Source organism: Triturus cristatus, unplaced genomic scaffold, assembly GCF_964204655.1.
Source record: "Triturus cristatus unplaced genomic scaffold, aTriCri1.1 SCAFFOLD_205, whole genome shotgun sequence".
In the NCBI taxonomy this organism is placed as follows: Eukaryota; Metazoa; Chordata; class Amphibia; order Caudata; family Salamandridae; genus Triturus; species Triturus cristatus.
Genome location: NW_028187869.1, coordinates 1,063,146 through 1,090,243, shown reverse-complemented (window position 1 = coordinate 1,090,243; position 27,098 = coordinate 1,063,146). Strand labels below are relative to the sequence as shown.

General features: G+C 50.7%; 1 protein-coding gene across 8 annotated transcripts in view; it reads right to left on the bottom strand.

The window, feature by feature from the left end:
* The window catches only part of LOC146770465 (vacuolar-sorting protein SNF8-like), a 296,161-nt gene that overhangs the window by 98,601 nt on the left and 170,462 nt on the right, over positions 1-27,098 (bottom strand). For all 8 annotated transcript variants that reach the window (XM_085640436.1, XM_085640437.1, XM_085640434.1 and 5 more), the window contains 2 exons: positions 24,363-24,435; positions 24,091-24,232 (listed from right to left, as the gene is read on the bottom strand). In XM_085640436.1, coding sequence (XP_085496562.1) covers positions 24,091-24,232; positions 24,363-24,435 — 215 coding nt within the window. The remainder of the gene's footprint in view (positions 1-24,090; positions 24,233-24,362; positions 24,436-27,098) is intronic.

Genomic DNA, 27,098 nt, shown 5'->3' with positions numbered 1-27,098 from the left:
GGAATGATCAGTCCTGACATTGTATGTGTGTGTGTGTTCTTATATAGCGCTCGACTTACCCTTGGGCATCTCGGCGCTTGCATTGGGAACCCGTCCTGGCTTTTCCCTGTGAGATAACCCATACTGGGCATCCCCAAGGTGAAAGCCAGGCATCCCGCCGCGGGGGGGCCGTAGTGGAGATTAAGCAAGCTATTGCCCAGAGTTGCAGAGTGTGAACCCATGATTCGAGTAGGCACCGAAGTGAGAATTATCGAGTCCGTGGACACTTGGGCTCAGACCCTGCCGCGTCGGGAATTGAACCCTGGTCCCGGATCTGACCTCTGCTTCAGGGTATGCCTGCTCTAACCAGTGAGCCACACTTCTCCACATTGCTGGCGTTGATTACTTGGTACATCTGTCCAAGTATAATCTGTTCAGGGGACATAAGTTTTTCTGTCACCATTGTGACACTGGACCCTGTGTCCCTGTAAGCCATAGCTTCCTTTACATTGATTAAAGGCTGTTGTCTGTACTTGCCCAAGTTACTGGGACTTCCCAGTAAGGTGGCAAGATGTATGCCACCATCACAGACTAGAACAGCCTAAGTTGGAGTTCTGACTTGGCCAGAACCCACCTCAGAACCAAAGGTTAACCCTACTAATCCCTTGGTTGCTGTACTACCACTTGAACTGGTGCTAGGGGGAGCAGTTGCCTTAGGGTCAGTGGTAGTAGGTTCCTTGGCCTTTGCACTATCAGCATCTTTTGTCCAATGGGACTTTACCTTACAAAAGTAACACCAAGGTTTCTTTTTACCCTTCTTGGAGTTTTGGGACTCACCCCCAGATGCAGGTTTTTGGGGACCTTGAAGAGACTACTTTTTGTCTTTGACCTCTCCCCACCGTTCTCCTGTGGCTTAGAAGAATCTTGCTTCTTCTGGTCACCTCCACCACCAGGGTTTTTCTGCTTAACCCTGGTGAGGACTCATTTGTCTCCCTTTCCAAGGAGTCTTCCCTCTTGCTAGAGATGGAGGTCCCTATGGAATGATCTGAAGCATTGGACTTGGCAGAGGGGGAACTAGACCTCCATTGCCTACTCAAACCTCCCAGGAGGAAAAAGGGGCCACCCTCTGTGCCATTGGCACTATTCCCTGGGGACTCAGAGTTTGCGAGTGTGGAGTCCCCAGACTCCTCTTGGCCATACTCTAAATTAAGGTCAGTAGGGGGGAGCCCTCCTGGCTTCTTTTCTGGAGCCTCCCCACCCACATTTTCCTGCTCCTCGGTCCCACCAGGATTCTGGTCATACTGGTGAAGTAGCTCTAAGAGGTACTTTGTAGTTACCTGCTGTAGGAGAGTAGGATCTGCACTTATGTTGCCCCCACTTTTTTTCTGATGTTAACACTGGTTACTGGCTATAGTCTGGCTGGGTCCCTGCTAATCAGGGCCCCTGTCTCTCTGTTCTCTCTAAACAACTTGGTGTGCATATTAGATGCACTAGTGATTGGATACTGTGGTGCCTTATGAGCCCCTAGTATATGGTACCTTAGGTACCAATGGCATAGGTACTTCACAGGCCTACCAGGGGCTGAAGCATGTATTATGCCACCCCTAGGAAGCAGACTAAATCTGACACCACAGGCCAGCTACTGCAGCCTGGGTGAGGTAGTGTTAGCACTCCTCACTGAGGTATGGGTTCCCTATATCTCACCATACACTCACATATAAACCTATCAGTCACCCCTAAGGCAGGCCCTGTCAATCCTGAGGGCAGGGTGCTTGGTTTACAATGTGAGGGGGTGCCTCTGCATGAGCAGGGCCCCTCTGCAGCTGGCAGAGTCTATTCTCTGTGGCTGTTTGTGGATGCGGTTAAACCATATACTCTTAAGTGCATTATAACCTGCCGGTAAATGCTAACTTTGGAATGACTGCATCAAAACATGTCGTGTTTGGTGTCAAACAACTTGGATTCATACCCCCACACCAGTAACTGGTGTGGGAGTATGATCCCACCCTTCTAGAGGGGAAGACATGTACCTACTGTGGAAAAACGGTAGAAATCTCAAAGAGCCTGGCATCACAAAATGGATGCCACCAGCACAGACGCTGGGCTGCCCTCCTGCTGCTGACTAAAATTCGCAGTGGAGTAGGCCCAACAATAGGCATCCTGTCATAGGGAGGTGTAACCACCTTCCAGGCAGGATTTAGTGTATTGGGGCTGGGTGGGTGCACTCCTAGAGTGCTTTGAAGTCCTGCACTGGGGGAGCAGTAGGCTCCTCTGTGCATATGCCAGCTCAAACCGGTTCAGGGGCTACCTGCCCCAGCTCTGGCGCGAAACTGGACAAAGGGAAGTGGGTGTAACCACCCACTCCCCTGACCCTCCCATAGGAGTGGTCACAGAGCTAGTCCCTCCCTTTCCTTTAGTATAAGATAGGGAAACCTTGCCATTGCAAATCAGATATCCCTGGACGACGCTCTACAAGAAGAATCCTGGCCCTTCGACGTTCCACTACCTTTGGAAGACAGAAGAATCTCCCTTGGAGTCAAGGAGTGACTCCCCTGCTTGGCAGGCACCAAAAACTTGAATCAACGGTCGCAAACTTTCCCGCTCCCGCTGGAGTCCAAAGTCCCTGCAGCCCCGGAAGTGGATTTCCTGACTTCTTGACGGCCATTGTGAGTCCCCAGCAAAGCTGAGGCGAGTGGAGCCCACGAGTGACGAGGAACAGCAATACCTGGGTACCGTGCACTATTGTCGAGTGCAACCCCTTCACGACGTTCTACGAACTTGTGCATTGGACCACGTGTGGTCCAAGCCTCCAGCAGGATTTCCCTCGAAAATCAGAGGCCTACCTCGTCCCGAGTGACCGTGGGCTCCTGTGAAGCGAATCCTCACGAGGCGTCTTCGTGATTCCTTGCCCGTTGGCTTGTGGGTCCTCTGAAGACTTTCTCATAGACCAAAGGGCTCCCCTGGTTGCTCCAGGCCTGCCCTGACTTACCCTCGCTGGGTGAGTCCCTCAGACCTTGCTGGTCTGCACCGCTGATTTTCTTCACTTTCCACGAGACTTGCTGTTGCCAAGGCTTCTTGGCTCCAATCCGGTTGCCAACACCTCAGTAAGCTGCAGACTTCGTGGGACACTCTGAATCCAGCTCCTAGTCATCATCGACGCCTCCTGGACCTCGTGGCAGAAGAGTCAAAACACCCTTGATCGCCTGAAATCACCCGACTTCCGTGGACATCCATCTTCCTGGCCCCGGGTCACTGGCAAGTGACTGTGAAAACTGTCCCTTCTGCTTTCAGGTCTTCTTCATCCTGAATCCAACCTTGGATTCCACCGGACTCTTCTCCAGACTTCACAAGCAGCAAAACTTCTTCGGCTTCCATTGAAAATGACGACGCGACCCGACACCTATGCACCTGGCTTCCCTGGGTGAGGTAACTCGTGCACTCCGGTGCTCCTGTGGGTGTTGGCCCTCAAACTACTTACCTTGTAAGTGGCTTGCTTGTAGACTCTCTAGAAGTATCTTTAAACTTTAAAAATCCAACCGCGACTTGCTCCATTGAAATCAAAAGGAAACCCGCGGCTGTGTTCTCACACTGCACACGTCTCCCGTGGGTCCTTTACTTACCTGCCTTGGTTGGATTAGTGAAACCCCAGCGATTCTACAGGCCCTAGGCCTTGTCCCCTTGCAAGTCGACATTCCTAAACCTCTTTTTTAGTATATGGTCTGGTACGCCCCTCGGGCCCCAGCCATATTTGTGCTTAACTTATTGTGAAACGTTGATATTTGCATATGTTCCTGACTTCTAATCTCATAAAGAGAGTAGTAGAGTGTGTCTAGTAATAAATACATATATATTTGATATATATATATACCTGTGTGGTGTCCTTTCATTTGGTAATTCAAGAGATTATAAGGTAAAACAAGCTGCTTTACATTCCTCTGAGACTTAGCCTGAAGGCTGCTCTCCACAGCTACCACTAGGATAGCTTTCTTGAAAAAGTTGTCTTAAACCTATCTACCATAAGAGTCGAATTGGACTGGTGCAAGGTGGCCACTATAACTAGTGACCTGCATATGCCAGGCCAACTTCTCACACCTGCCTTTATTCTTCTAAGGCTACACAGGGTCCTTAGTTCCTGGCACTTCAGACCACTGTACTTAGCAGACTGGAGTACACTGAGATCCCCAACTAAAGACATGGTGACTAGGTGTAGTGCATTGTTGCACCTACCTACCCTAGGGGAAACTAAACTTTTTAAGATTTGAGAAACGGTTGTGCTAGACCCTTAACAACCAATCTAAAAGTTCAGTAGAACTTATTTTGTCTATAAAATATTTTATGTGCCTAATGCTAGTGAAGGTTTTTCAATTAATTAACATCTAGATTAGGTGGTAAAACAATGCAGGCTTGAATCCCAACCGCTGCACACCAATGTAGGAGGCTGGCTTAGTATATGGTGCTCACTTATGTAAGTGTAGCACCCTGCATTAATCCGAACAACCCTTATGATGATTTTAGTGGTCTTAGACAACCGTAGAAAGCTCTTTAAGTGGTAGCTGTGAAGAGCAGCTTTCAGGTTTAGTCCAGAAGGAGTGTAAAGCAGCTTGTTTTACCAGTACTTAATCTTATAGTATAGGTTAAGTGAAAAAGAACCACACAGTGTAGTTATAAAAATATATATTTATTATAAACACTCACCAACACATTGCAATATCTCCTACCCGGAGAAATAACCACAATACACACAATACTTTAATAACAGAACACGCAAGTAGCACAAATACACAGTGCTCTCCAGGGGGAGACCAAATCATATACCAAAATAGTGGAATGTGAACCAGGACCTAAGATGAGACTGGACCCAGAAGCCGTAGAAGTGCGGGGGACCCAAGGAACCACCCAAGGTAAGTACCCAGGAACCCCACTGAGGCAGAGTGGGAACACAACCGTGTGCTCAATACAAGTCAATGGGTAAGTCGCAGTTGCAGTTTTTTCGGAACGGCCCTTCCCAGAGGACACTGAAGAAACCCAGTGCAAGATGGAAGGTTGGAGAGTAACCCCACCCGTGGATACCCAGGGAACCAAGATACCTACACCAGGGAAGCCGGGTGCATCAATCAATCAATTAATCAATCAGGGGTTTATAAAGCGTGCTACTCCCCCGTGAAGGTCTCAAGGTGCTGGGGGAGGGGGGGGGGGGGGCAGGAGCAGCTTCGGATCAGTCGAAGAGCCAGGTCTTGAGGTCCTTCCTGAACGTGTGCAGGTTCGGGGAGCGTCTGAGGTTCACAGGGAGCTCGTTCCAGGTTTTGGCTGCGATGTAGGAGAAGGCTCTCCTGCCTGTTCTGCTTCTGCGGATCCCGGAGATCTCTGCCAGGGCGAAGTCGGTGGAGCAGAGGTTCCTCGTGGAAGGATACTCTCTCGTTGATGTATTTGGGTCTGATGTTGTTGAGGATTTGTAGGCGTGGGTGAGGAGTTTGAAAGTGACCCTCTTCTCGACGGGGAGCCAGTGGAGGTCTCGTAGGTGTTGGATCATGTGTTCGTGACGGGGTGTCCCGAGGACGAGTCTGGATGTGGCGTTCTGGATGGTTTGGAGTTCGTGTAGAAGTGTTCTGTTGATTCCGGCGTACAGGGCATTGCCGTAGTCCAGTCTGCTGGTTATGAGCGCGTGGGTGACGGTCCTTCTGCAGTTGGGGGGATCCATTTGAAGGTCTTGCGGAGGATCCGCAGGCAGTTGAAACTGGTGGAAGTAACGGCGTTGATCTGGCAGTTCATGGAGAGGGAGGAGTTGAGGATGATGCCGAGGTTTTGTGCGTGATCTGTAGGGGTGGGTGGATTCCCGAGTGCGGAGGGCCACCAGGTGTTGTCCCAGGCGGAGGTGCAGGGTCCGAGGATGAGGACCTCGATCTTCCCTGAGTTGAGCTTCAAACAGCTGTCTTTCATCCAGGCTGCCACGTTCTTCATTCCTTCCTGGAAGCAGAGTCTGGTGTCTTGGGGATTCTTGGTGAGGATGAGCTGGGCGTCGTCTGCTTAGGATACAATGCTGAGCCCATGCTGTCTGATGATGGCGGCAAGGGGGGCCATGTAGATGCTGAAGAGCGTGGGGCTGAGCGATGATCCATGGGGTACTCCGCAGTTGATATCGGTGGGTTCGGAGAGGAAGGGAGGGAGTCTGATCCTCTGGGTTCTTCCTGAGAGGAAGGATTGGATCCAGTTGGGGGCGGCTCCTTGTATCCCCGCGTCGTGAAGTCTGGTTGCGAGTGTGCGAAGTGAGACGGTGTCGAAGGCTGCGGAGAGGTCTACAAGGATGAGGGCCGCAGTGTGTCCCTGGTCGAGTGGCATGCGGATGTCATCAGTGGCGGCGAGGAGGGTGCTCTCGGTGCTGTGGTTGCTGCGGAATCCCGACTGGGAGGCGTGCAGGATAGCGTTCTCTTTGATGAAGAAGGTCTGCTGGGCATTTACGAGTCTCTCAGTGACTTTGGCCACGATGGGGAGGAGAGAGATGGGCCGGTAGTTTTTCAGGTCTGTTGGGTCGGCCGTTGGTTTCTTGAGGAGGGGTTTAACCTCCGCCCGTTTCCAGTTGTCTGGGAAGATGCCAGACATAAACGAGGCATTGATGGTCCATCCCAGTTCAGGTGCAATGGCGGCCCTGTGGAATATGTGTGGTGGGCAGGGGTCCGTTGGGGCTCCTGAGTGGGTTTTCTTCATGGTCGCGGTGATGTGTTCGACGGTGGCAGGATTGATGGTTGGTTTATCGGCTGCGTTGGGGGATGGGGGGGGTTGCCGGCATCTGTTCGCTGAAGTTGTCGTAGAGGACCTTGATCTTCAGATGGAAGTAGGAGCTGAGCTTGTCGCAGAGTTCCTGGGAAGGTGTGACGTCCGTGGATTCGCTGGGGGGTTTTGTGAACTGCTGTATGACGTTGAACAGTTCCTTGGCGTTGGTCTGGACTTTGTCTCTTATGAAAGCCCGTTTGGTGTCTCTTATGCGTATTCCTTCAGGGAGCTCTAGTGGTTGTTCTGTGCTTCCGGGGTTTTCTGGTTTCGGCAGGTTTTCTCTAGGCATCTGCAGGAGCGTCTGGTTCTTGCAGTTCCGTGGTTTAACCAGACGGCCTTCAGAGGGTGTTGTTTGGCGGGGTGGCGGAGGGGTGCGAGCTTGTCGGCGCAGTGGGATATTCAGCGGTGAAATCCATGGCTGCGGAGTTGGTGTCGGTCGTGGCGCTGGGGTGGTCTAGGAGGAGGGTGGTGTTGAGGGGTTCCTCTGTGACCTTGCTCCAGTTCCTTCGTGGCGGGCGAGGGGCGGGCTTGGATGCGGAGGCAGTGTTGAAGGTGAAGTGGACGCAGCGGTGGTCCGTCCAGAGGGGCTGGGTTGTGTGGCTGAAGTGGACGTTTGTCTCTCCCGCGAAGATTGGGTTGAGGGTGTGTCCTGCTCTGTGAGTGGGCGTATTGACCAGCTGCTTAGTCCGAGGTTGTCGAGGAGATTGGTGCAGTCAGGGTCGTTGCAGTTGTCGAGGTGGAAGTTCAGGTCCCCGAGTAGAATGTAGTCCATGGAGGTGATGGCGTGGGGTGCGGTGAGCTCGGCGATGGTAGTAGCGGACTGGGTGCGAGGTCCCGGTGGTCTGTAGATGGGGTGCCACGTAGCGTGGTCCTGGGGCCGGTCTGGAAGTGGAGGTGTTCTGTATTGGAGTGGGAGTCACTCGTGCTGGATGTGGCGAGTCGGAGGTGGGTCTTGTGTGCGATGGCGAGTAATCCTCCTGGGCGGTGAGGTCGGTCCTTTCTCTGGATCTTGTAGCTGTCAGGGCTGGCAGTGGCGATGTCAGGGCCGGAGGTGGTATTGGTCCAGGTTTCCGTGAAGAAGGAGACATCGGACGAGTGATCAGGTCCCAGATCTCTACAGCGTGTCGGTGCAAGGAGCGCACGTCGAGGAAGAAGCATGTGAGGGTTTCAGCGGTGCGTGCATCAGGCGGGCCTTCGGTGGTTGTGAGGGCTTTGTCGATGGCGAAGGATCTGAGGCAGGATCTGCAAGAGAACTGTCCATGGATGGTGTTCGGTGAGGAACTTTCGCAGTCAGTGTGTCTTCCGGGATTGAGTGTGTGGAGGATAGTGGTATCGTAGCGGTAGGGTCTAGGAGAGACAGGGTTTCTGGTGCTGGTCACGGACGGGCGCAGATGGGCTTGCCTTAGGCGCGCCTTCGGCATGCCAGCCGGGCGACCACACAGTGGCCGCCATTAAGTAGGGGAGGGAGGCGGGACTGGAGGTGGGGAGGCAGGAGCGGGGGCTGTGTTGGTGGGAGGGGCCGCAGGGGCAGCAGCGGCGGGAAAAAGGCTACCTGAAAATAGACAGTGGAGTAAAAGAAATGCACTTTAAATTAAGTTCAAGAATAACTTTAAAATTACTAAAATGAGTCTCCCAGCAAAAGTCCTGAGAAGACCAGGAGAGAAAAGTACACTGAGCAGAGGCGGCGGGCTGCCGATTCGAACCCAGAAGGCGGGAGGGCTCTGGAACAGAGGCGAGTGTTGCTGCAATCGGAGCTGCTGGGGAGAGGGCTAGCCTGGACCGGAGGAGCGAAGTGACGTCGGAGACCTCCGTAGACCACAATGGAGGACTTTAGTGAATATGCCGCTGGCGAAGAAGGCGAAAGAGTCCGGTGTAACCCAAAGGTGGATTTAAGTTGAGAGGTACCTGCAAGCAGAGGGGACATAGTCTATGCCACTCAGGAGTGAACAGGAGGCACAGAAGACGAATGCCCACTGATGTCAGACATGCAGGAGAGTTGACAGTGCCCTTGCAGTTGCAGCTGTGCGGACCAGGCAACGCTGTGGAAGACCAGGAGCCGTTCAAGAGCTGTCCCACGTCGGATGCCAAGAGCCAGGGGGTCAGTGTCCTGCAGGGGTACCAACAAGCCTTGGCAATACAACAAACGTAGCAGTCGAAAAAGGTGCAATGTCGGGACAAGAATGTGCAAGGGACTCACCACAAGCAGGTAAGTCAGAGCTGGCCCCGAGCAAGCAGGGGAGCCCACTGGAGCCAAAGAAGACTCTCAAGAGGACCCACAGGCCAAAGGCACAGGAGTGGCAAGAGGACCTCGAGCAACTCACCAAAGAATGTAGGCCCACGGTGCAGAGGTTGCGGTGCGGACGAAGATCTTGGTTGCAAGAGATGCTTAAGGTTGGAGCGCGAAGATCTCTGGTGAAGACAGTCAACAAGCCTTGGCAACGGCAAGTCGACACATGCACAGGGGTACTGCTCCAGCGGTTCGGACGAGGGATACAGGCTTCAACCTTGCTGTGAAGACAGTGCAGGCCTCGAGGGAGTTGCAGAGCCACCACCTGTGTTGCTGAACCTTTCGGAGTCTGTAGGAGCTCAGGAACAGTAGACCAGCCAGCTTCATTGCGATGCCTGCAGATGCAGGGATGCGACTCCTTCACTTCAAGGGAGATTCCTTCGGGTGTCTAGGATGTCCATAGGCCTGTAGAAGAACCTGTATGAAGCACAGGCGCAGAACGCAGAAGACTGGCAGGACTACAAGATCAGGACCAGCACTAGTCTTCCCAGGTGCAGTCTCTGTTCCAAAAGGGAAGTCCAGCGAAGTCCAAAATGCCAAGACGGTTGAAGATAAAGTGGTTTTGGATCTAAATCTTGTCCCACGACGAATCTAAGGAACCACCCACAGGTAAGCCCTTAAGTACCCTAAGGAAAGGGTAGGGATGATTCCAGGGTTACTCCCACAGGATGGGCTGTCCTTTGTCCAGTTTCACGCCAGAGCTAACGGCTCCTTGAAATGGTTCCAACGGGAGTATACAAGGAGGTTACGCAATGTGCCCTTCAAATCAGTCTAGTGGCGCTGGCAAGTGCCCCCACCCTGTCCCAATACACTAAGTCCTGCCTGGGAGGTGGTCACAACTCCCTGTGACAGGAAACCTATTGTCCTGCCTTCCCCTGCTCGAGCTTGGCTGAGCAGCAGGGGGGCAAATGGGGTCTCTGGTCAGCAGTGTAGGAAGCTGGCTCTGTATATACTACACCAAAATGAGGTATAAAGTGCAGAGTCCAGTGGAACCTCCAAAGGTAGGCAGAGGTAAAAGTAGATAACACCTTACTCTCTATTTGTGGTAGTGTGGGCGAGCAGCAAGGTTTTATCAGAGGGCAGTGTTAAGCATTTGTGGTACACAGCAAATGATGTTACACACTCAAAAACAAATATTATTTAATTCTTTTATTTCTAGAACCAAGCCTGGTGCAGGTAAGTGAAATAATACTTTGCAAAATCTTATGCAGTTATTTACAGTTGAATGCAGGCTCAAATGCAATTGGTTGAATTACAGTTAAGTCAACAGTTCGATATTACTTTCCAGTTACTTTACAGATTACTGTGCACATTACTTTTTAAGTTACTTTTGCTAATCAGTGTGTTATCCCTAGATATCACACTGAGAGTGTGATATCCCTAGATATCACACTGCACACTGAGACATCTCCTGGACAAAAGGTAAGTAATTCACTTTTAGTACATTTGTAGTTGTTCACGTTTTCATACAAACCAACTTAGAACAATTTTCAAGAAAGGCAGTCAATGCAATCCAATGGGAGGAAATGGAGTTATCGGTTTACAGGGAAGTATTTGGTTATGGGAGTTGGATTCCTGGGATTAGAACCAGGGTTCCCCCCAGGTTCGAGGATGCACTCTCAGAACACCGTCAGCGGCACTAGGGCGGCCAGGTGTAGAGTGCTAAGGCCCAATGTTATCCAATGTGGGATAGGGGGCTGCCAGTTGGTGGCTGCTCACGAGCAGGCCACAAGGTTGTAGGAGCAAAGCTCCAGGTGTTAGGCTCAGGGCAAAGGGGGATCCGAGTCAGCACCCAAAGTAGACCACAGCCGCACAGGGGTGGCGGGTGCAGGGTGCTGTTTTGGCATTGGGTGCCCTGTTGATTTCAATGGGGATTCTCCGGTAGCAACTAACACTGCAGACTTGGGGACGAAGATCTTCTGGAGGTGACTACCGGTTGAAGACGAAAGTTGGGATGCCTGAGGATGTCGTCAGTTGGGCCACCCCGTAGGATGTCGGGTGCAGGGGTGTCTTTAGGTGTCGGATTTTCTTACCAGCTCCGGTCGCGATCAGGGGGACCCTCCAGAAAGGGGATGCAGGTGTCGATTGGAGATTCGAGGCAGGTCAGAGATCAGCAGATCTCAGGTCAGGATCCCCGGGGAGACCTCCTTGTGGTGATGGGCCACTTGAACTCGGGCCGTGGTGGTCGGTGCAGACGCGCTGATTTGGCCGGAGCCAGAGTTGTGGGTGAGCAAATCCGGTGCTCACGGGGAGACAAAGTCTTGGTTTGGGAAAGTAGGGCAGATCCTCCAGGTTCTTGGGGGCTGCAGGACACATCGGGATTTCACTGGAGCAGGTTCGAGGTGCAGACAGGCCAATAGGGCTGGGGCCAAGTCAGTGGGTGTTCTCCTTTTCTTAGTTCAGCCTGGCTTCTTTGGTCCTTCTTCTTTTCTTCTTGGTGAGTTCTTGTCTGAGGAGGAAGGGTTCGGGGGTTGCCCCTAAATACTAGATATAGGGGCGTTACAGGTAGGTAAAGGTCACGACCAGTGGGTCACTTCCTTGGGATGGGTACACCCCCTATTATGCCACCCTCCAGTGGAAGGGGGCATAGGCCTCTCTCTGGTTGGCTGGGTTCCCCCATTTGCAAGATGGCAGGGACAGAGTTGTGCTTCACCTCGCCTCCCCCACCTGAGTGGTGGGGCTGGCAAAGGTGGGCATTTCTTCCTTCCTCACTTGGTTTTCCCGCCAATTCTCCCGCCCAAAGTGGGGTTCAGAACCGGTGGGGGCCAGTTACTGAAAGCAGCAAATGGCTGGGGTAGCTCACAAAGGCGGCAAGCCTTTGAAGCTTCCCCTTCGTGGACCCTGCCCAACCTGGGGGAGGAGGCTTGGCACCTCGTCCCAGGATGTGCATTGTTCCAGACCCCCGACAGCGGCAGGCTCTCGAACCAGGGGTCCAGAAACCTGTCTGGTGGTGGCAGCCTGCGAGCAGCCACTCAGCCAGGACACTAGACTTACGTTGTTTTTCAGGGGGCATCTCTAGATGCCCACTGAGTGCATTTTTCATTAAATCCCACACTGGCATCATTGTGAGTTTAATGTGCTGAGAAGTTTGATACTTCCCAGTTTTCAGTAAAGCCATTATGGTGCTGCAGAGTTCGTAATGATAAACTCCCAGTACCATATACTCCTAAAGGCATTACTGCATTTACAATGTCTAAGAATTGGTTTAGACACTGTAGGGGTACAGGGCTCATGCACCTGTACCCTCACCACTGGTATAGTGCACCCAGCTAGAGGAGTGGCTGACCTATGACAGGGCAGTGCGTTGTAGGCATGGCACACAGGGATGTGTGCCATGTCGACTCTTCACTTTGTTCTGCACCAAAAAATGTAGCCTGCAATTGGTGTGTGTGTGTGTGTGTGTGTGTGTAAAGGTACAGGGCTTCTAAGGGTGGCACAATGAGTGCTGCAGACCTTAGAGGCCTTCCCTGGCTAAAGTGCCCTTGGTACCTATGGTACCATTTACAAGGGACTGACATGTGGCCAAAGAATGCCAACTGCGTTTTGTTTTAAAGCAGTTTAGGGAAAGAACATAGGCCCTGGGTACCTGGTTGGCAGGAACCCAGGGCACACTCAGGCAAAGTACATCAACAGTTTGGCAAAAAGTAGGGGTGACCATGCAAAACGAGGGCACTTTCTTATAAGCAGCAGCCATAGTTTGCTGTCCGGTTCTAGAAGACTGGTACCAGGAGGACTGAGGGCCTCCTGAGGAGTTTTACAGTGCATTGAATCAGCATTTACGGTGTTGGGGGTATGATTTCAATATGTTGGATACCAAACACAACAGGGTTCATTACAGCCAGTTTAGAGTTAGTCATCGCGTAATAACGCATGGCTTCTTCAGCTGTTGTGTCCCTGTGTACAAACAGGAGGCCAGTCAGCTGGCCCTTGGAGTCCCTTGACTTTGGTTGGGCTCTGGAGACAACTTCTTCTTGCCCTTCCCAGTTTTTTGTATGAATGCGCAATGAGAAGACCGGTTACGCGGCCGGATCCCAAATAAGACGCGTCAGAGTAAGGACCAGACAGACTCTGGGGAATACAGCTCACAACTGAAGAGACTGCTCGGAAAGCAGTCTGAAACTACTGGCACTAATCCAATAACACAGCAGGGTAAGAACATTACATTTCAACTAATAATTTTTTTCCATTTTGGCCATTAGACACTCGACTCACATTGAGTTGTTTCAATCCATAGCAAATAGCCATCTGCTTAGTTTAATTTCTATTTTTTTTTAAATCTTCCCCTTTTTGGACAGCTGATACTCGACCCCCACAGAGCGTTCTTCATTTATGTATAGTAGTCTGCGTAACCTAACCAAAAAATCATTTTCACTCTGGACATCCGACATTCGACTCCAACCATATTGTTTTGTAGCATATAGCCATGCAGCCATTCACGAGAGTGAGTTGCTGACTACATATGCTAATCATCACTCGTACGAAAGATTTCTCAGGGTGAGCGTCAATTAATTTTATGACAATCTCTAAAGATGTGACTTAATTGTACACATAAAAAGTCAATATAGACTAGCATCAACATAATTTGAACACCCAAACTAGAACCCACTACGGGACACCTGCGTAACTGCATATAACCACAAACAATCAATAGGTATGGTAGGAATCTATTCATGCCACGTAGGGGAGTGGTGCAAGAAATCTATGCTTTAGCATGTTTTTCAATTCTTCAACACCCATGTCAACATTTCCAGGTCACTTGTTCTCTTGTCTATTAGAGACTGTATGCGTCCTTGGATTGTACCCACTCCTATACCCTTTGGTTAGACCTGGTATCTTTTAATTATTGATCAATCATCTTCCTTTCACCTCTTTTTCTGTCTTGGAGCACTCAAATATATCGGCTCCATGTGACATACATATGTCTATGGATCCATATCTCTATGAACACTATGACACAAAAGGTGGCACAGCATGAACTTAGAGTGCAAATGACTATTAATAAGTATGCTATGTTGTTTACAGATACAGGACTTGTTGGGCTAATGTGTGGCTTCCTTATGAAGGCTTCCAGCCGAAACGCGCGTAGAGGAATGAATTATATAACCTATGATTGACAAATCCGTCTGACTAAGGAGGAAGACAATACTCCCTAGTGATTGTTTAAATTTTAGAACACAAGGCCCGTGATCTAAATTAATTTCTATGAACATTACATTATCAAGCTTTTGAGAGTTCATAAAGATAAGCATGTTAAAACTATGCAAGTCTATGACTATATACTGTATGGAAGGATGATTGTGTGTACGACTAATTATTATTAAAAATAATCAGGATGATTTTTTAGATGATATTTAAATCGCTGTTATACATTTAAAGTTATATAAAAACATAATTTTGATAAATAAATGCATGAAATGTGAGTCAAGCTGTTTCTCTGATCATTTCAATCGATGCCCCAATAGTGCGAAAATGGAGTTAAATCCATGTTAAAACATATAGTTGCCTAGGATCTTTTGTAAACAATTCGACAACTTCTTTTAAGCAGGATACAGCAGACACAGTCCCTCTCCTCTGCTTGCTAGCAGGTGCTGTCCGCGACAGTGCAGTAGGGCAGTCCTTCTTCCAGTTGACATCTGAGTTTGGGATGCCCTACTTCTGCTCAGAAAATCTCAGGGCAGGATGCTGTTGGTGGCCAGTGGCTACCAGGTTCCCTCCCACCTGATGATCATGCACCATTTTGCCCACTTCCAATATGGCAGGGACCATTCTCCCAGCTCGTCGAGCTCCCTAGCCCAGCCAAGAGGGGTGGCTACCAAGGGAGCTACATGCCCCTGGAAAACCAGTTTGGCAATTGGCTTCCCCTTTCCTTTCCCTAGTGCCAGTCCGTCTGCCTGAACAATGGGCAGCCGCTCTCCTAAGTCTTACCATTTGCCCGTCAAAGGTAGTTTCTCCTTTAAAGCTTGCCTTTTGGGCCGACACCTGTGTGGCTTCCTGCAGGTGGGAGGTGAAATCTCCTTTCATAGCAGGCTCCCATTGTATCCTTCTTGTCGTTAGCATGTCTCCCCACGAGGGCAGAAAGCTGTCTCAGCGACAGGACCCAGTGAGCAACCACTATGGGCACAGGGGACTAAAGGAAACAAAGTGGCAACTTTGCTAAAGTTGCACAATGCAACGTGTTACATTAATTTCGACCTGAGAATCAAGTCTGGCTTAATGTAACAAGTTGTTTGATATCTTGGATTACTCACCGTCGCACCGTTCCAGAGTTTGCGTAGCTGAGGGGTCAGGGTGTAATTCTATACTCACCAATTAGGCGACCAAGCTTTTCCACAGTAAAAACAACAGTTTTATGTTTTTACTATCACAACATGTGAAATTACACATTCTGCCCGTTGCATATGTTGCACACTGCCTGAGGACTCAATAGGCCTGCCATAGGGGTGACGTACACATGTACAAGGGGGATGTCTGACTTTGCCATTACTTTAAACAGCAAAGTGGGCTAGCAGGTTAAACTGCTCTTCCAGCCTGAGAATGGCGGGCTAGGAGTCTTGTTTTACTAAGATCACACAACCAGTGCTGTATTAACTTGCATGCCCTGGGTGCCATTTACTCAGGATTTACAAGTAAGTTAGCTTAGCCATTTGGGTAAGAGCTAATTACATACCAGTTAAAGGATAAGGGTGCAGGCTCTAAGGTCTGGTTAACAGGCCTCAGTGTACTCTGAGTCAATAAACCAGCAGAATCAGTCCAAAAACTTGGGGGTGACCACACAAAAAGAGGCATTTTCTTTCAAGCGGTATTCTGGATACATTGTAGTTGATTGAGTAGCTTAGAAGGTTAGCCGATCTAGTAGGTGTTGACATAGTCAATCCTTGAGGATTGATGCTGTAGGCCTGTGTTTAAGAGACATTACTTTCAAGCATTTCCTCAATAATTTAAGCTGATACAATAGGATATCATTGAATTGAACTGCTCTTCATGTGATAGTTATTTATCTAGCTTAAAGCTCAGACAATTAAGCACCTACAAGGGTTCAGGGGGGAAAGAAAGCCAAGATTATCAGGCCAGAAGTTAGCCATGCAAGAAGATACAGGAACACAATCAAAAGATCAGTCTTCTGGGTTCAGTTTGAGCTTATTATGTCTCATGCATAACTGAACGGCAGAGAAACAGGGGTTAAAATGATTGAGTTTCTTTCACAGGATGATTAAGCTAAAACACAGCTGTGTCATCTGCATAAGACATCAAGACACATACAAACTAAGCCAAAAGGAACGAATCAAGAAATTTAAAGGAAGTGCATAATATTAAACAAAATAGGAGACAATGATGAGCCCTGCTCTCTGGAACCCCATGAGTGACCTTCCTCTTCTTGGATACTCAACGGAGGAGACATTCCTTCTGCACACTACACAACAGCTCCCTGTCTAGTGTTTTTGAAGCCTGTATGTACCTGAAGAATTGCAAATGTATAATAATCCTGACTTATACAGTGCGTACATACCAACCCCTAATGTTTCAAGGTGCTGGGGGCCATCTGGATGATTAAGTGAGCTACTGCCCGGAGTCGCATGATGCTGAGCTGCAGCCGGCGATCAAACTGTGATCCCCGCACTCCGGAGTCAGTCGCTGTGGCCGCTGTGCCACACCTCTACCTATGTGCATGGTTAAACTCCCCCTTCAAATCTGTGAATGTTTTGATGCCAGCTGACCATCTCCCACATATACCAAATGCGATATACCTATAGTATCCCATCTTTTAAATCATTATAGTTGCTGCAGGTTGCGGTGTAAAACCGAGCCCCACAATGACATTTCTAACATTAGGACATTCTGTCGATCTGTTCGCTTAAATGCCACATTCACCACTTCTCTGGTGCCGCCTGGCATAGTTGTCAGAATACTTACATCCTTTAAATGAAGCACTGAGATCAATTAATCAATCAATCAAATAATTTGTAAAGCGCACTACATACCCGCAAGGGTTTCAAGGCGCTGAGGGTGCTGTTGCTACTGGTCGAACAGCCAGGTCTTGAGTTGTCTCCTGAAGGTTAGAAGGTCTTCGGTTTGTCGTAGGATGAGGGGGAGGGTGTTCCAGGTCTTGGCGGCGCGGTGGGAGAAGGATATGCCTCCGGCTGTGGTTCTACGGATGCATGGGACGGTAGCCAGGGAGAGATCTGCGGAGCGGAGTTTCCTATTGGGTACGTAGAAGGAGAGTCGACTGTTGAGATAAGCTGGGCCGGTCTTGTGGAGTGCCTTGTGTGCGTGGATCAGGAGCTTGAAGGAGATTCTTTTGTCGACAGGGAGCCAGTGCAGGTTCCTCAGGTGGGGGGTGATGTGGTCGCGGCGCGGGAAGTCGAGGATCAGGCGTGCAGAGGCATTCTGGATTCTTTGCAGTCTGTTGATGAGCTTGGTCGGGGCTCCGGCGTAGAGGGCATTTCCGTAGTCGAGTCTGCTGCTGACAAGGGAATGGGTGAATGTTTTCCTTGTGTCTGTCGGGATCCATCTGTAGATCTTGCGGAGCATACGGAGGGTGTTGAAGCAGGTGGAGGAGACAGCGTTGACTTGTTTGGTCATGGTGAGTTTCGAGTCGAGGATGACTCCCAGGTTGCGTGCGTGATGATGGGTGCGTGGGGTGTCCCCAGCAACGCGGGCCACCAGGAGTCGTCCCATGCTGAGGGGTTGGGCCCGAGGATGAGGATCTCCGTCTTGTCTGTGTTCAGCTTGAGGCGGCTATTCTCCATCCAGTCGGCGACGGCCTTCATTCCCTGGTGGAGGTTGGATTTGGTGGTGAGGGGGTCCTTGGTGAGGGAGAGGATCAGTTGCATGTCGTCGGCGTAGGAGATTATGTTGAGGTCGTGATGTCGGGCGATGCGTGCGAGAGGCGCCATGTAGCCGTTGAACAGCGTTGGGCTGAGGGAGCATCCCTGCGGGACGCTGCAGATGATCTCGGAGGCTTCGGAACGGGGGAGGCAGACTCTCTGGGTTCTGCCGGAGAGGAAGGAGGAGGTCCAGTCCAGGGCCTTGTCTCAGATCCCTGCGTCGTGGAGTCGTGTGCGTAGTGTGCGGTGGCAGACGGTGTCGAAGGCGGCGGAGAGGTCCAGAAGGATGAGGGCCACCGTCTCGCCGTTGTCCAGTAGGATCCTGATGTCGTCTGTGGCGGCGATGAGGGCGGTCTCGGTGCTGTGGTTGCTGCGGAATCCTGACTGGGAGGGGTCCAGGATGCTGTTGTCTTCGAGGTAGCGGGTGAGCTGGATGTTGACTATCTTCTCGATGACCTTAGCTGGGAACGGAAGCAGGGAGATGGGCCGGAAGTTTTTGAGTTCGCTCGGGTCCGCCTTGGGTTTCTTCAGTAGGGCGTTGATCTCGGATTATTTCCAGCTCTCAGGGAAGGTCGCTGTCTCGAAGGAGAGGTTGATCATGTTGCGCAGGTAGGGTGCGATGGCGCTGCCTACTTTATTGAAGATGTGGTGTGGAACAGGGTCAGACGACGAGCCGGAGTGGATTGTGCCCATGGTCTTGATTGTGTCTTCGATGCTCACGTTGGCCCAGGTTGTTAGGGGGTCGTGGTCGGTGGGGTGTGGTGGGTCCGGCGTGTTGGGGCCTGTTAGGGTCGTCCGGGGGTTGAAGCTGCCGTGGATGTCGGCGATCTTGCGGTGGAAGAAGGTGGCGAGTGAGTCGCACAGGGCTTGCGACGGCAGGAGGTCGTTGGGGGAGCTGGGGTTGGAGAGTTCCTTCACGACGTTGAAGAGCTCCTTGCTGTTGTGTGCGTTGTTGTCGAGGCGGTCTTTGAAGGAGGTCCTCTTGGCGGTTCTGATGAGGTGGTGGTGGTGGTGGTTGCGGATGGCGTCTTTGTGGGCTGCGCGGCTGCCCGGCGACTTCTCGCTGTGCCATATGTTCTCCAACTTCCGGCATGTGCGCTTTGACGCTAGTTGGCTCTTTTGCTGGTGTCTCTGAGGGTTTGTTTTTTCAGCGGGGCTAAGGTGTTGGCGCAGTCGTCCATCCATCGCCTGAGGGTGCGCACACCATCGTCGGGGTTGGAGGGGTTGGTCGGTGGGTTGAGTGCGAGGTTTGTCTGTAGTTGTACTTCGTGATTTTGCCCCAGCAGCAGCGGGGGATCTGTAGGGTGCGGTGATGTGCGACGGGTTTCCGGAAGGTGAAGTGGATGCAGTGGTGGTCGGTCAAGGTGGGTTCGGAGACGTGGCTGAAGGAGACGTGGGGGCTTGAGGAGAAGATGGCATTGACGTTGTGACGAACTGTTCCAGTCTGAGGTTGGCGAGGTTGTCTATCAGGGTGGAGGAGTTGCTGTCATTGTTCTCCAGATGGAAGTTCAGGTCTCCGAGGAGGATGTAGTCGGTGGAGGTCAGTGCGTGCGTGCTGATGAAGTCGGCGATGGCGTCGCAGAATTGTGGTCGGGGTCCGGGTGGTCTGTTGACGAGGGTGCCTCTTAGGGTGGTCTTGGGGTCCATGTGGATCTGGAAGTGCATGTGTTCGGCGGTGCTGAGAGTGTCGTCGGTGTTTGTTGAGACCCTGATGGTCTTCTTGTGGACGATGGCGATTCCTCCTCCGACTCCGTTGGTGTGGTCTCTGCTGGAGATCTTGTATCCCTCGGGGATGACTATGGCGATGTCTGGAGAGGAGGCTTCGTTCATCCAGGTCTCGGTCAGGAAGGCGACGTCTGGTGATGCGGTGTCGAGTAGGTCCCAGAGCTCGACGCCGTGTTTGCGTACGGAGCGAGTGTTGATCAGGATGCATCGGAGCTGGTTGTGTTCTGTCGTGGCGGGTGTCTCTGCGTCTTCGATGCAGGAGAAGCTGCAGTTCTGGCAGGCGAATGGACCGTGGGTGCGCTTCGGGGTGGCCCTGCAGCAGGTGAGGGTCCGTCCTGGGTTGAGAGCGATGAAGGTGCTGGTGTCGTATTGGAGGCGGTCTTCATGGCTGGTGCGGGGGCCAGGGAAAAAGGTGCTGGGCGCGGTCCAGGCGCGGACGGGCGCAGACGAGCTTGTCTTAGGCGCGCCAGTGGACGCCATTTTAAGGGGAGGTGGGAGGGAGGAGCAGCTGGGAGGCGGGTGGCAGGGGAGAGCGAATGGGCGTGGGGCTGCAGGGGATGCAGCGGCGGGAACGGGAGCGGCGAGGGGGGCGAGCAGGCACAACAGGGGCCACAGAAGGCAAAATGGGCAGCGGGGCACAGAGGGAACAAGGGCACACCAGAGAACGGGGAACTAAAGGCAAAATGGGCAGCGGGGCACAGAGGGAACAAGGGCACACTGTGAGAAAGTGCCATCTTTCTTGCATGGTATTCCCCCACTTTTTGCTAAATTGCTGAATGTACTTTGACTGAGTGTACCATGGACTCCTGCCAATCAGGTGCCCAGGGCCTATGTTCCTTCCCTAAAAACACATAACCCAAATAGGCAATCCCTGGCCACATGTCAGCCCCTGGTAAATGGTACCCTCGGTACCCAGGGCCTTGTGACCAGGGAAGGCCTCTAAGGGCTGCAGCACTCATTGTGCCACCCTTAGAGGCCCTGTACCCTTACACACACACACTGCCTTTGCAGGCTGAGTGTCTGGGTGCAAGACAAAGCAAAGAGTCGACATGGCACACATCCCTATGTGCCATGCCCATCACCTACACTGCCATGGCATACATCAGCCACCCCTCTAGCTGGGTGCCCTATGCCAATGGTGTGGGAGCAGGAGCCCTGTGCCCCTACAGTACCCAGGTCCATTCCTGGGCTCTGTAAGTGCAGTGCTGCCCTTTAAGAGTACATGGTGCTGGGAGCTCGTCAAACACGAACTCCACAGCACCATAAAGGCAGCACTGAAGACTGAGAAGTTTGGTATCAAACTTCTCAGCACATTAAACCCACACTGATGCCAGTGTGGGATTTAATGTGCCAAGCACCCTAGAGGGCATCTTCGAGATGCCCCCTAAAACCTAACCTACAATCCACGTCTGTGCTGAGGCTGCCTAGGCTGCCACACACCAGACATGTTGCTGGACCCCTGGGTAGGAGAGCCCCTGCTCTCCTGGGCCTGCAACAATGCACATCCTGGGCGAGGTGCTAAATCTCCTCCCCCCCGGATGGGCAGGGGGAAGCTTCAAAGGCATGCCGCCTCTGTGAGTTTCCCCAGGCCACTGCAACCCCCCACTCTGGCGGGAAGCTTGGCCGGAAACCCCAAATAAGGACAAGGAATGTGCCAGCCTGCCAACCCCACCCCTCAGGTGGGGGAGGCGAGGTGAAGCACATCCCCGGGCTCTCGCCATCTTGAAGATGGGAAGCCCTACCCAATCAGGATTAGGCTACTGCCCCCCTCCCACAGGAGAGAGGCAGGATAGGGGGTGTACCCACCCCAGGACAGGGACCCATTGGTCCCTGCCCTTCACCTACCTGTAACGCCCCTAAATCTAGTATTTAGGGGCACCCTGAACCTTCCTTCCCCAGATTCCAGATTCAAAATTACAAGAAGAGCAAGAAGAAAGAAGACCTGCCTTGCAGCTGCTGAAAAGAGGAAGACACCAACTGCTTTGGCCCCAGCCCTACCGGCCTGTCGACCCTCGAACCTGCTCCTGCTCCAACCCGGCATCTCTTGTGGCCAGCAACCTCACAAACCCCGGAGGACCTGGCTACCTTTTGGCTCTAAGCCCCTGGGACTCCCATGAGTAGGGGCTCTACTCAAAACCTGTTTCTAATCCCTGGCAGCAGCCCGGAACCGCGAACCCAGCACACTCTGCACCAGCCAAGCCTGGCCAGTGCCGGAGTGAACAAAGACCACGAGGACGGCCCCACGGCGACTGTGACCTCGAGTCCGGCACCCAAGGACCTCCCTCGACCCTCCTGAAGAAGCCTGCAGCCTCAGAACAAGGTGCCCCCCCTACCGCGATCAACAGACAAGTCAATTGCATATTGCAAAAGTATTTATACAAAGCATCTCATTCTGAGAAAGTATATTTTAATACCTATTGTTGGTTCTAAAATAAAACAGGCATATATTATTTATATAAACCATTGGCCTAGAGTTCAGTTATTGAGTGTGTGAGACCATTTGCTGACTGAGTGTGTACAACAAATGCTTTACACTGTCCTCTGATACTGCCTTACTGCTCGACCAAGCTACCACTTTAGAGAGTAAGGTTATATCTAACTTTAGCCTCTGCCAAACCCTTAGGGACTGTGGACTCTGTACACCCTGTACCTATTAAGGAACAATATATACAGAGCCACTTTCTCACACACACAAGAGAACGGGGGACAAAAGGCAAAATGGGCAGCGGGGCACAGAGGGAACAAGGGCACACACGAGAACGGGGGACAAAAGGCAAAATGGGCGGCGGGGCGCAAAAGGAGCAAAAGGGCACTCAGAGAGCGCAGGTGGAGCTGCAGCGGGGGGAGCAACCTACCTGGCAAGGTGAAGGGTCGCTCTCCTCACCGCGCAGCGGCCGCCATTTTAAGGGGAGGTGAAAGGGAGGAGCAGCTGGGAGGCGGGCGGCAGGGAGCAGCGAATGGGCACGGGGGTGGGGCCGCAGGGGATGCAGCGGTGGGAGCGGGAGCAGCGAGGGGGGCGAGCAGGCACAACAGGGGGCACAGAAGGCAAACATGGGCAGCGGGGCACAGAGGGAACAAGGGCACACAAGAGAACGGGGAACAAAAGGCAAAATGGGCAGCGGGGCACAGAGGGAATAAGGGCATACAAGAGAACAGGGGACAAAATGCAAAATGGGCAGCGGGGCACAGAAGGAGCAAAAGGAGCAAAAGGGCTCTCAGAGAGCGTAGGTGGAGCTGCAGCGGGGGGGGGGTGACCTACCTGGCAAGGTCAAGGGTCGCTCTCTGGCTCAAAGCTTGTTGATCAGTGTTCAAGGATTACTCCTACTGGACGGCAAACAGCCAGCCATTAACTACAACTAGCTGGGAGGCCTGGTAATATCTACGTATAAACAGCAAAGCAATGTGAGCTACCCAAAAATAACTGAATTATGCCGCTAACAATATATCTGTTCCACATGCTTGCTGAAATCAAATGCAGGTCTTGTTTCTAAATGTATCAATTAGAATGCAGGTTAAAACTGGGAGTAAATTCTCCTCACTGCAGTCAATATTCAACGTCAGAAGCCTTTGTTTTACATTTATTTGTTGCAAAGTCGAATTAATTATAGTAGTACTCTAGCTTTATGACTTCATGCAAATGTCCAGCCCTGCTTTCCAAGTGCTTCAAAGCACCCCTCTAAGAACTGTTTTCATGGAGAAAAAGAATAAATATGGGGACAGGCAGACTTAATAGGCATACCCTATTCCACATGCTAAAGGCTGCATCCGTCTCACTGATGTCTACAATTGTTTCTACAATTTTCAGTGAAATAACCCATGACGGGTTTAGAGTTTCTAAGTGCTCTATGGCTTCTGATGTTTCAACAATCCTAGTTCTCTACATAATGCATGAGTTTTTACAGGTGCCAGCAACCTCATAATGGACAGGGTGGATTCAAAGGATTGGTCCATGTTGGTGCATTTAAGTCCCACTCACCTTCACAGTCCAGGTCTCTAAAAACATTTCCAGGGCCCTTTAAAATCAATTGTCCCAATGGATCTACATGACCTGTTCTAGACAGAAATCTGAGCACATAAATATGTAGAATGTATAGACATGCAGAGACCACTTCACATACCAGGTGGCAGGAGGGCAGAATAAAAACTACTTATCCTACGCCACACATTTTTAAATTGGTCTAACTGTGAAACTGCAACTAGTAGAAGAGTTCCATTCATCTGTCCTCACACAGGAACGGTGGTTGAGGTGATAGAGAGAAACTCATCCATAAAACAAAAAAGCAGATGGATTACCCACATAAGAATGGTTTTCATAAGGAACATGTACGGGTTGTTTCCCCAAGTGTTTGATCGAGATTTTTATATTGTAGCTTCAACAGTACGTGGGTGATAAAGAGGATGCATAACTCTACATATGGGCTTTTGCAAATTAACTGGGGTTAATAAACTCTGGCGATGCAAACCTCCTACAGGCTGACACGCTCTTATGTTCACAGAGTATCTCACCTCTGCCAACTGGAGTACGACCGTGTGATCCATGTTGAGTTCTGCTGGCACAGACTGGATCAGGTATGTTCCGCCTACTGGAATAATTCCAAATCCATTTCCTAGAACTTTCAGCTTTTTAATTGCCCGGATGAGATCATCTCTGAACAAGGACAGAAGGGTGGAGAAAAAAATGGATAACCAAAGTGTGGGTTGCAGGTTCTGCATACGTCAAATGAAGATGCAGGAAATCAAGCCAAGAGCAGACATCAATAAACTAATATGATACTCACTGGCTAACGTCCTGAGCAAACTTTCCTCGGCCTTTCAACACCTGCTGATGGAGTTCCTGTAGAGTTATGAGACCTGTGCGAGTAAGGAAATAATGTAAGAATAAAAGAAAAATTTGTGAAGAAAGAGTAATCAAACTTGGTTTTTTTAAGTGAAATGATCATCACAATGTCACTTTTTCTGTACAACCATTTTAATTCATAAGAGCAACCCTTGTTGCTAGTTGGTTACGGAATATGGAAATGTAACTCCAAACCTCTCCACATATTGGCATTGGAGGCTGCACTGCTTGTACTGTACCGTTAATATAATCTCAGGCACATCTTGCAAAAGACTTGCCAGAGCAAGGTTCAGCGTAATAGGAAAGTAACAGTATGCACAGAAATAAGCAAATGTATCAGATGTGTAAGCGATGGTGTGGCACTTGTTTACATGCTGCACTTTAATTTTTGAGCAGGTCTGTAATTTGAAACAAAATTAGCCTTAAAGAATGATAACTTTGTGAAGTTTTATTTTTCAAATTCAGAATGTGAATATCAGTTTTAGCACCCCCTATAAGGTTCTTTTTTGACACCGCAGGGAACAAAACGTGTCCATGTCACAAAGTCAACAGAGTTGCGGATGGATGGGGGTTTGAGAGGAGTTAGGCATGAGAGGTTTATTACTGTTAGAGGTGCTTCTGAATGCCTTTGTCTTCACAAATATGCACAGTCATACACCTGAAGGCCTCTGTATCCAGAGGAGATGCTCACAAACTGAGCATGGGGGGTATAGGGGGGATAGTAGATACTAAGAAATGGATACACTTGTAGTGTTAAAAAAAACTGCTGTTGACTATGCATTGGTCTATCTTTACATGAACCCTACTGGTGGACAAGTTAAGACTGAGAATGCATTGTAACCTTAAACAATGCTTCTATTTGAGAAATGATGGTCTGCAACACCTAGGCAGGCAAAAGTAAGTAGTTAACAAGCGTTGCGTTGTGATTGTTCCAAAAAATAAATAAAAAGTAAAGCTTCCTCGAGAGACTGTTAGAAGGGAACCCCTTCCAATCCTTCTAACTCAAACAAATATTTAATCGCGAGAAATACCTAAAATGCCACACTGCTCACAGTCTTAACGTTTCCTTCAGTAGATTTCCCATTTAATATAAAATCTCCAGACATCAGACAATTGGGAAAATATTCATGTCAAAAATAGGATGTGCCGTAATAGCTAAGCTCAGGAAGCTATCAGGTGCTACTGGATGTGTTCACATGTCCTCCCTCCCACACTTCAGACACTCCACCATTCCAGATGGGGCTCGCGCACAACTGTGAAGACTGCAGTACACACCATTTGAAGCATAAAGATAGCACAAATGGCTTTGGACATAAACATCGCTCAAATTCAGTTGAGAAATAGGTTCTTTCCACCACTCAACCATCTTCCCCAACTCTAATTAAAGAAGTGCCACTACATGGAACACCTCCAGGAACATATATAATCAACCAGGTTTATTCCTTCCCATCAGGTTCTAAACCTAAAGAAAGAGCCTCTTGAAGAGGCAATGGCCAGGTTTTTGCCTACATAGCCCAACCACCGCTGGTTTCCAACACTCCTTGCAAGAACACAGGTTTTTAGCACATATCTGCACTGGTCCCCCTGGCTTTCGCTTCGCTTCAGCCTCGAGTAAACCAAGGCTTCCCAAACCATAGGCGCTTCTCTCTATTCTTTGCTTGCACGTTCTTTGATTTATTTACTCTCTCTAAACACATGACACTCTATTGGTAGCAACGTTAAGCAGGAAACTCATATTGAATAGGAGAGTAAGACACAGAAAATAAACTATGCCAACCCTGAGCTATACATTCTAAGCTGAAAATCTTGTCATTTAAATATTGGTTAACCAGCACAGGTAATTCTAATGGATACTTCTAACTGCATAGTGCACCTCAATGCACCCTAAGGCAATCCAGGACTGCAAGGCTAGCTGTATATCATGAGCATCGAAGGAAGTCGCTCAAGGACACGTAATAATTACTGCTCCCAAGGTCCATCTGTTACATGTTGTAGTCACACTCCACATCTTTGGGTAGGTCTAAATCCCAAAAGAAATACAAGAAGTCCAAGCAGGGGAGCGTGGCTGCACGGCGAAGAGAGATGGCTGCCGCTTAGCGAAGCTCCGTGACTCCCATCTCTCCCCCGCATATCCGGCACATCCATCCGCTACCCTGAAAGGAAATTTAGCTATCGGAAGACGCCCGGTACATTCTCCTGTGACAGCGAACTCTGTCGATCGCCCCGGGGCCTAGATAAGGGGGGACCCAGGGGGTGCAGGGCGCGAGCCAGGTCTCCCCCTGGGTGGCTTCGCACAATGGAGCGGCCACCCAGGTGTAGGCAAAGGGGGCAATCAGGGAGGCGCGCGAGGGAAGGTAATATATAGGGGGAAGAAGGGTGGGAAATCAGTGTGCCCGGGGAACGGGGAGGAAGGGTTGCATTTGAATTTTGTCCGCTTTTGCCTACCGTAGGTCTGCGTAGGAGTTATGTCTTCCCAGGAGGCAGTGCGGGAGGCGGTCCGGGTGCTCTGCGAGGCCGGCAGAAGCGACCTCCTGAAGCCTGGTGTTGCCAGGAACGCGCACCACGGAAAGTCAGGAGTGGTGTCGCGAAGGCGGTGGCGGCCTGTTTGTCCCCGGGGCCTGCAACAGCTGAGGAGGTCGCGCTTGAGCCGGAGGTGGGGCTCGAACCGGCCCGGTTC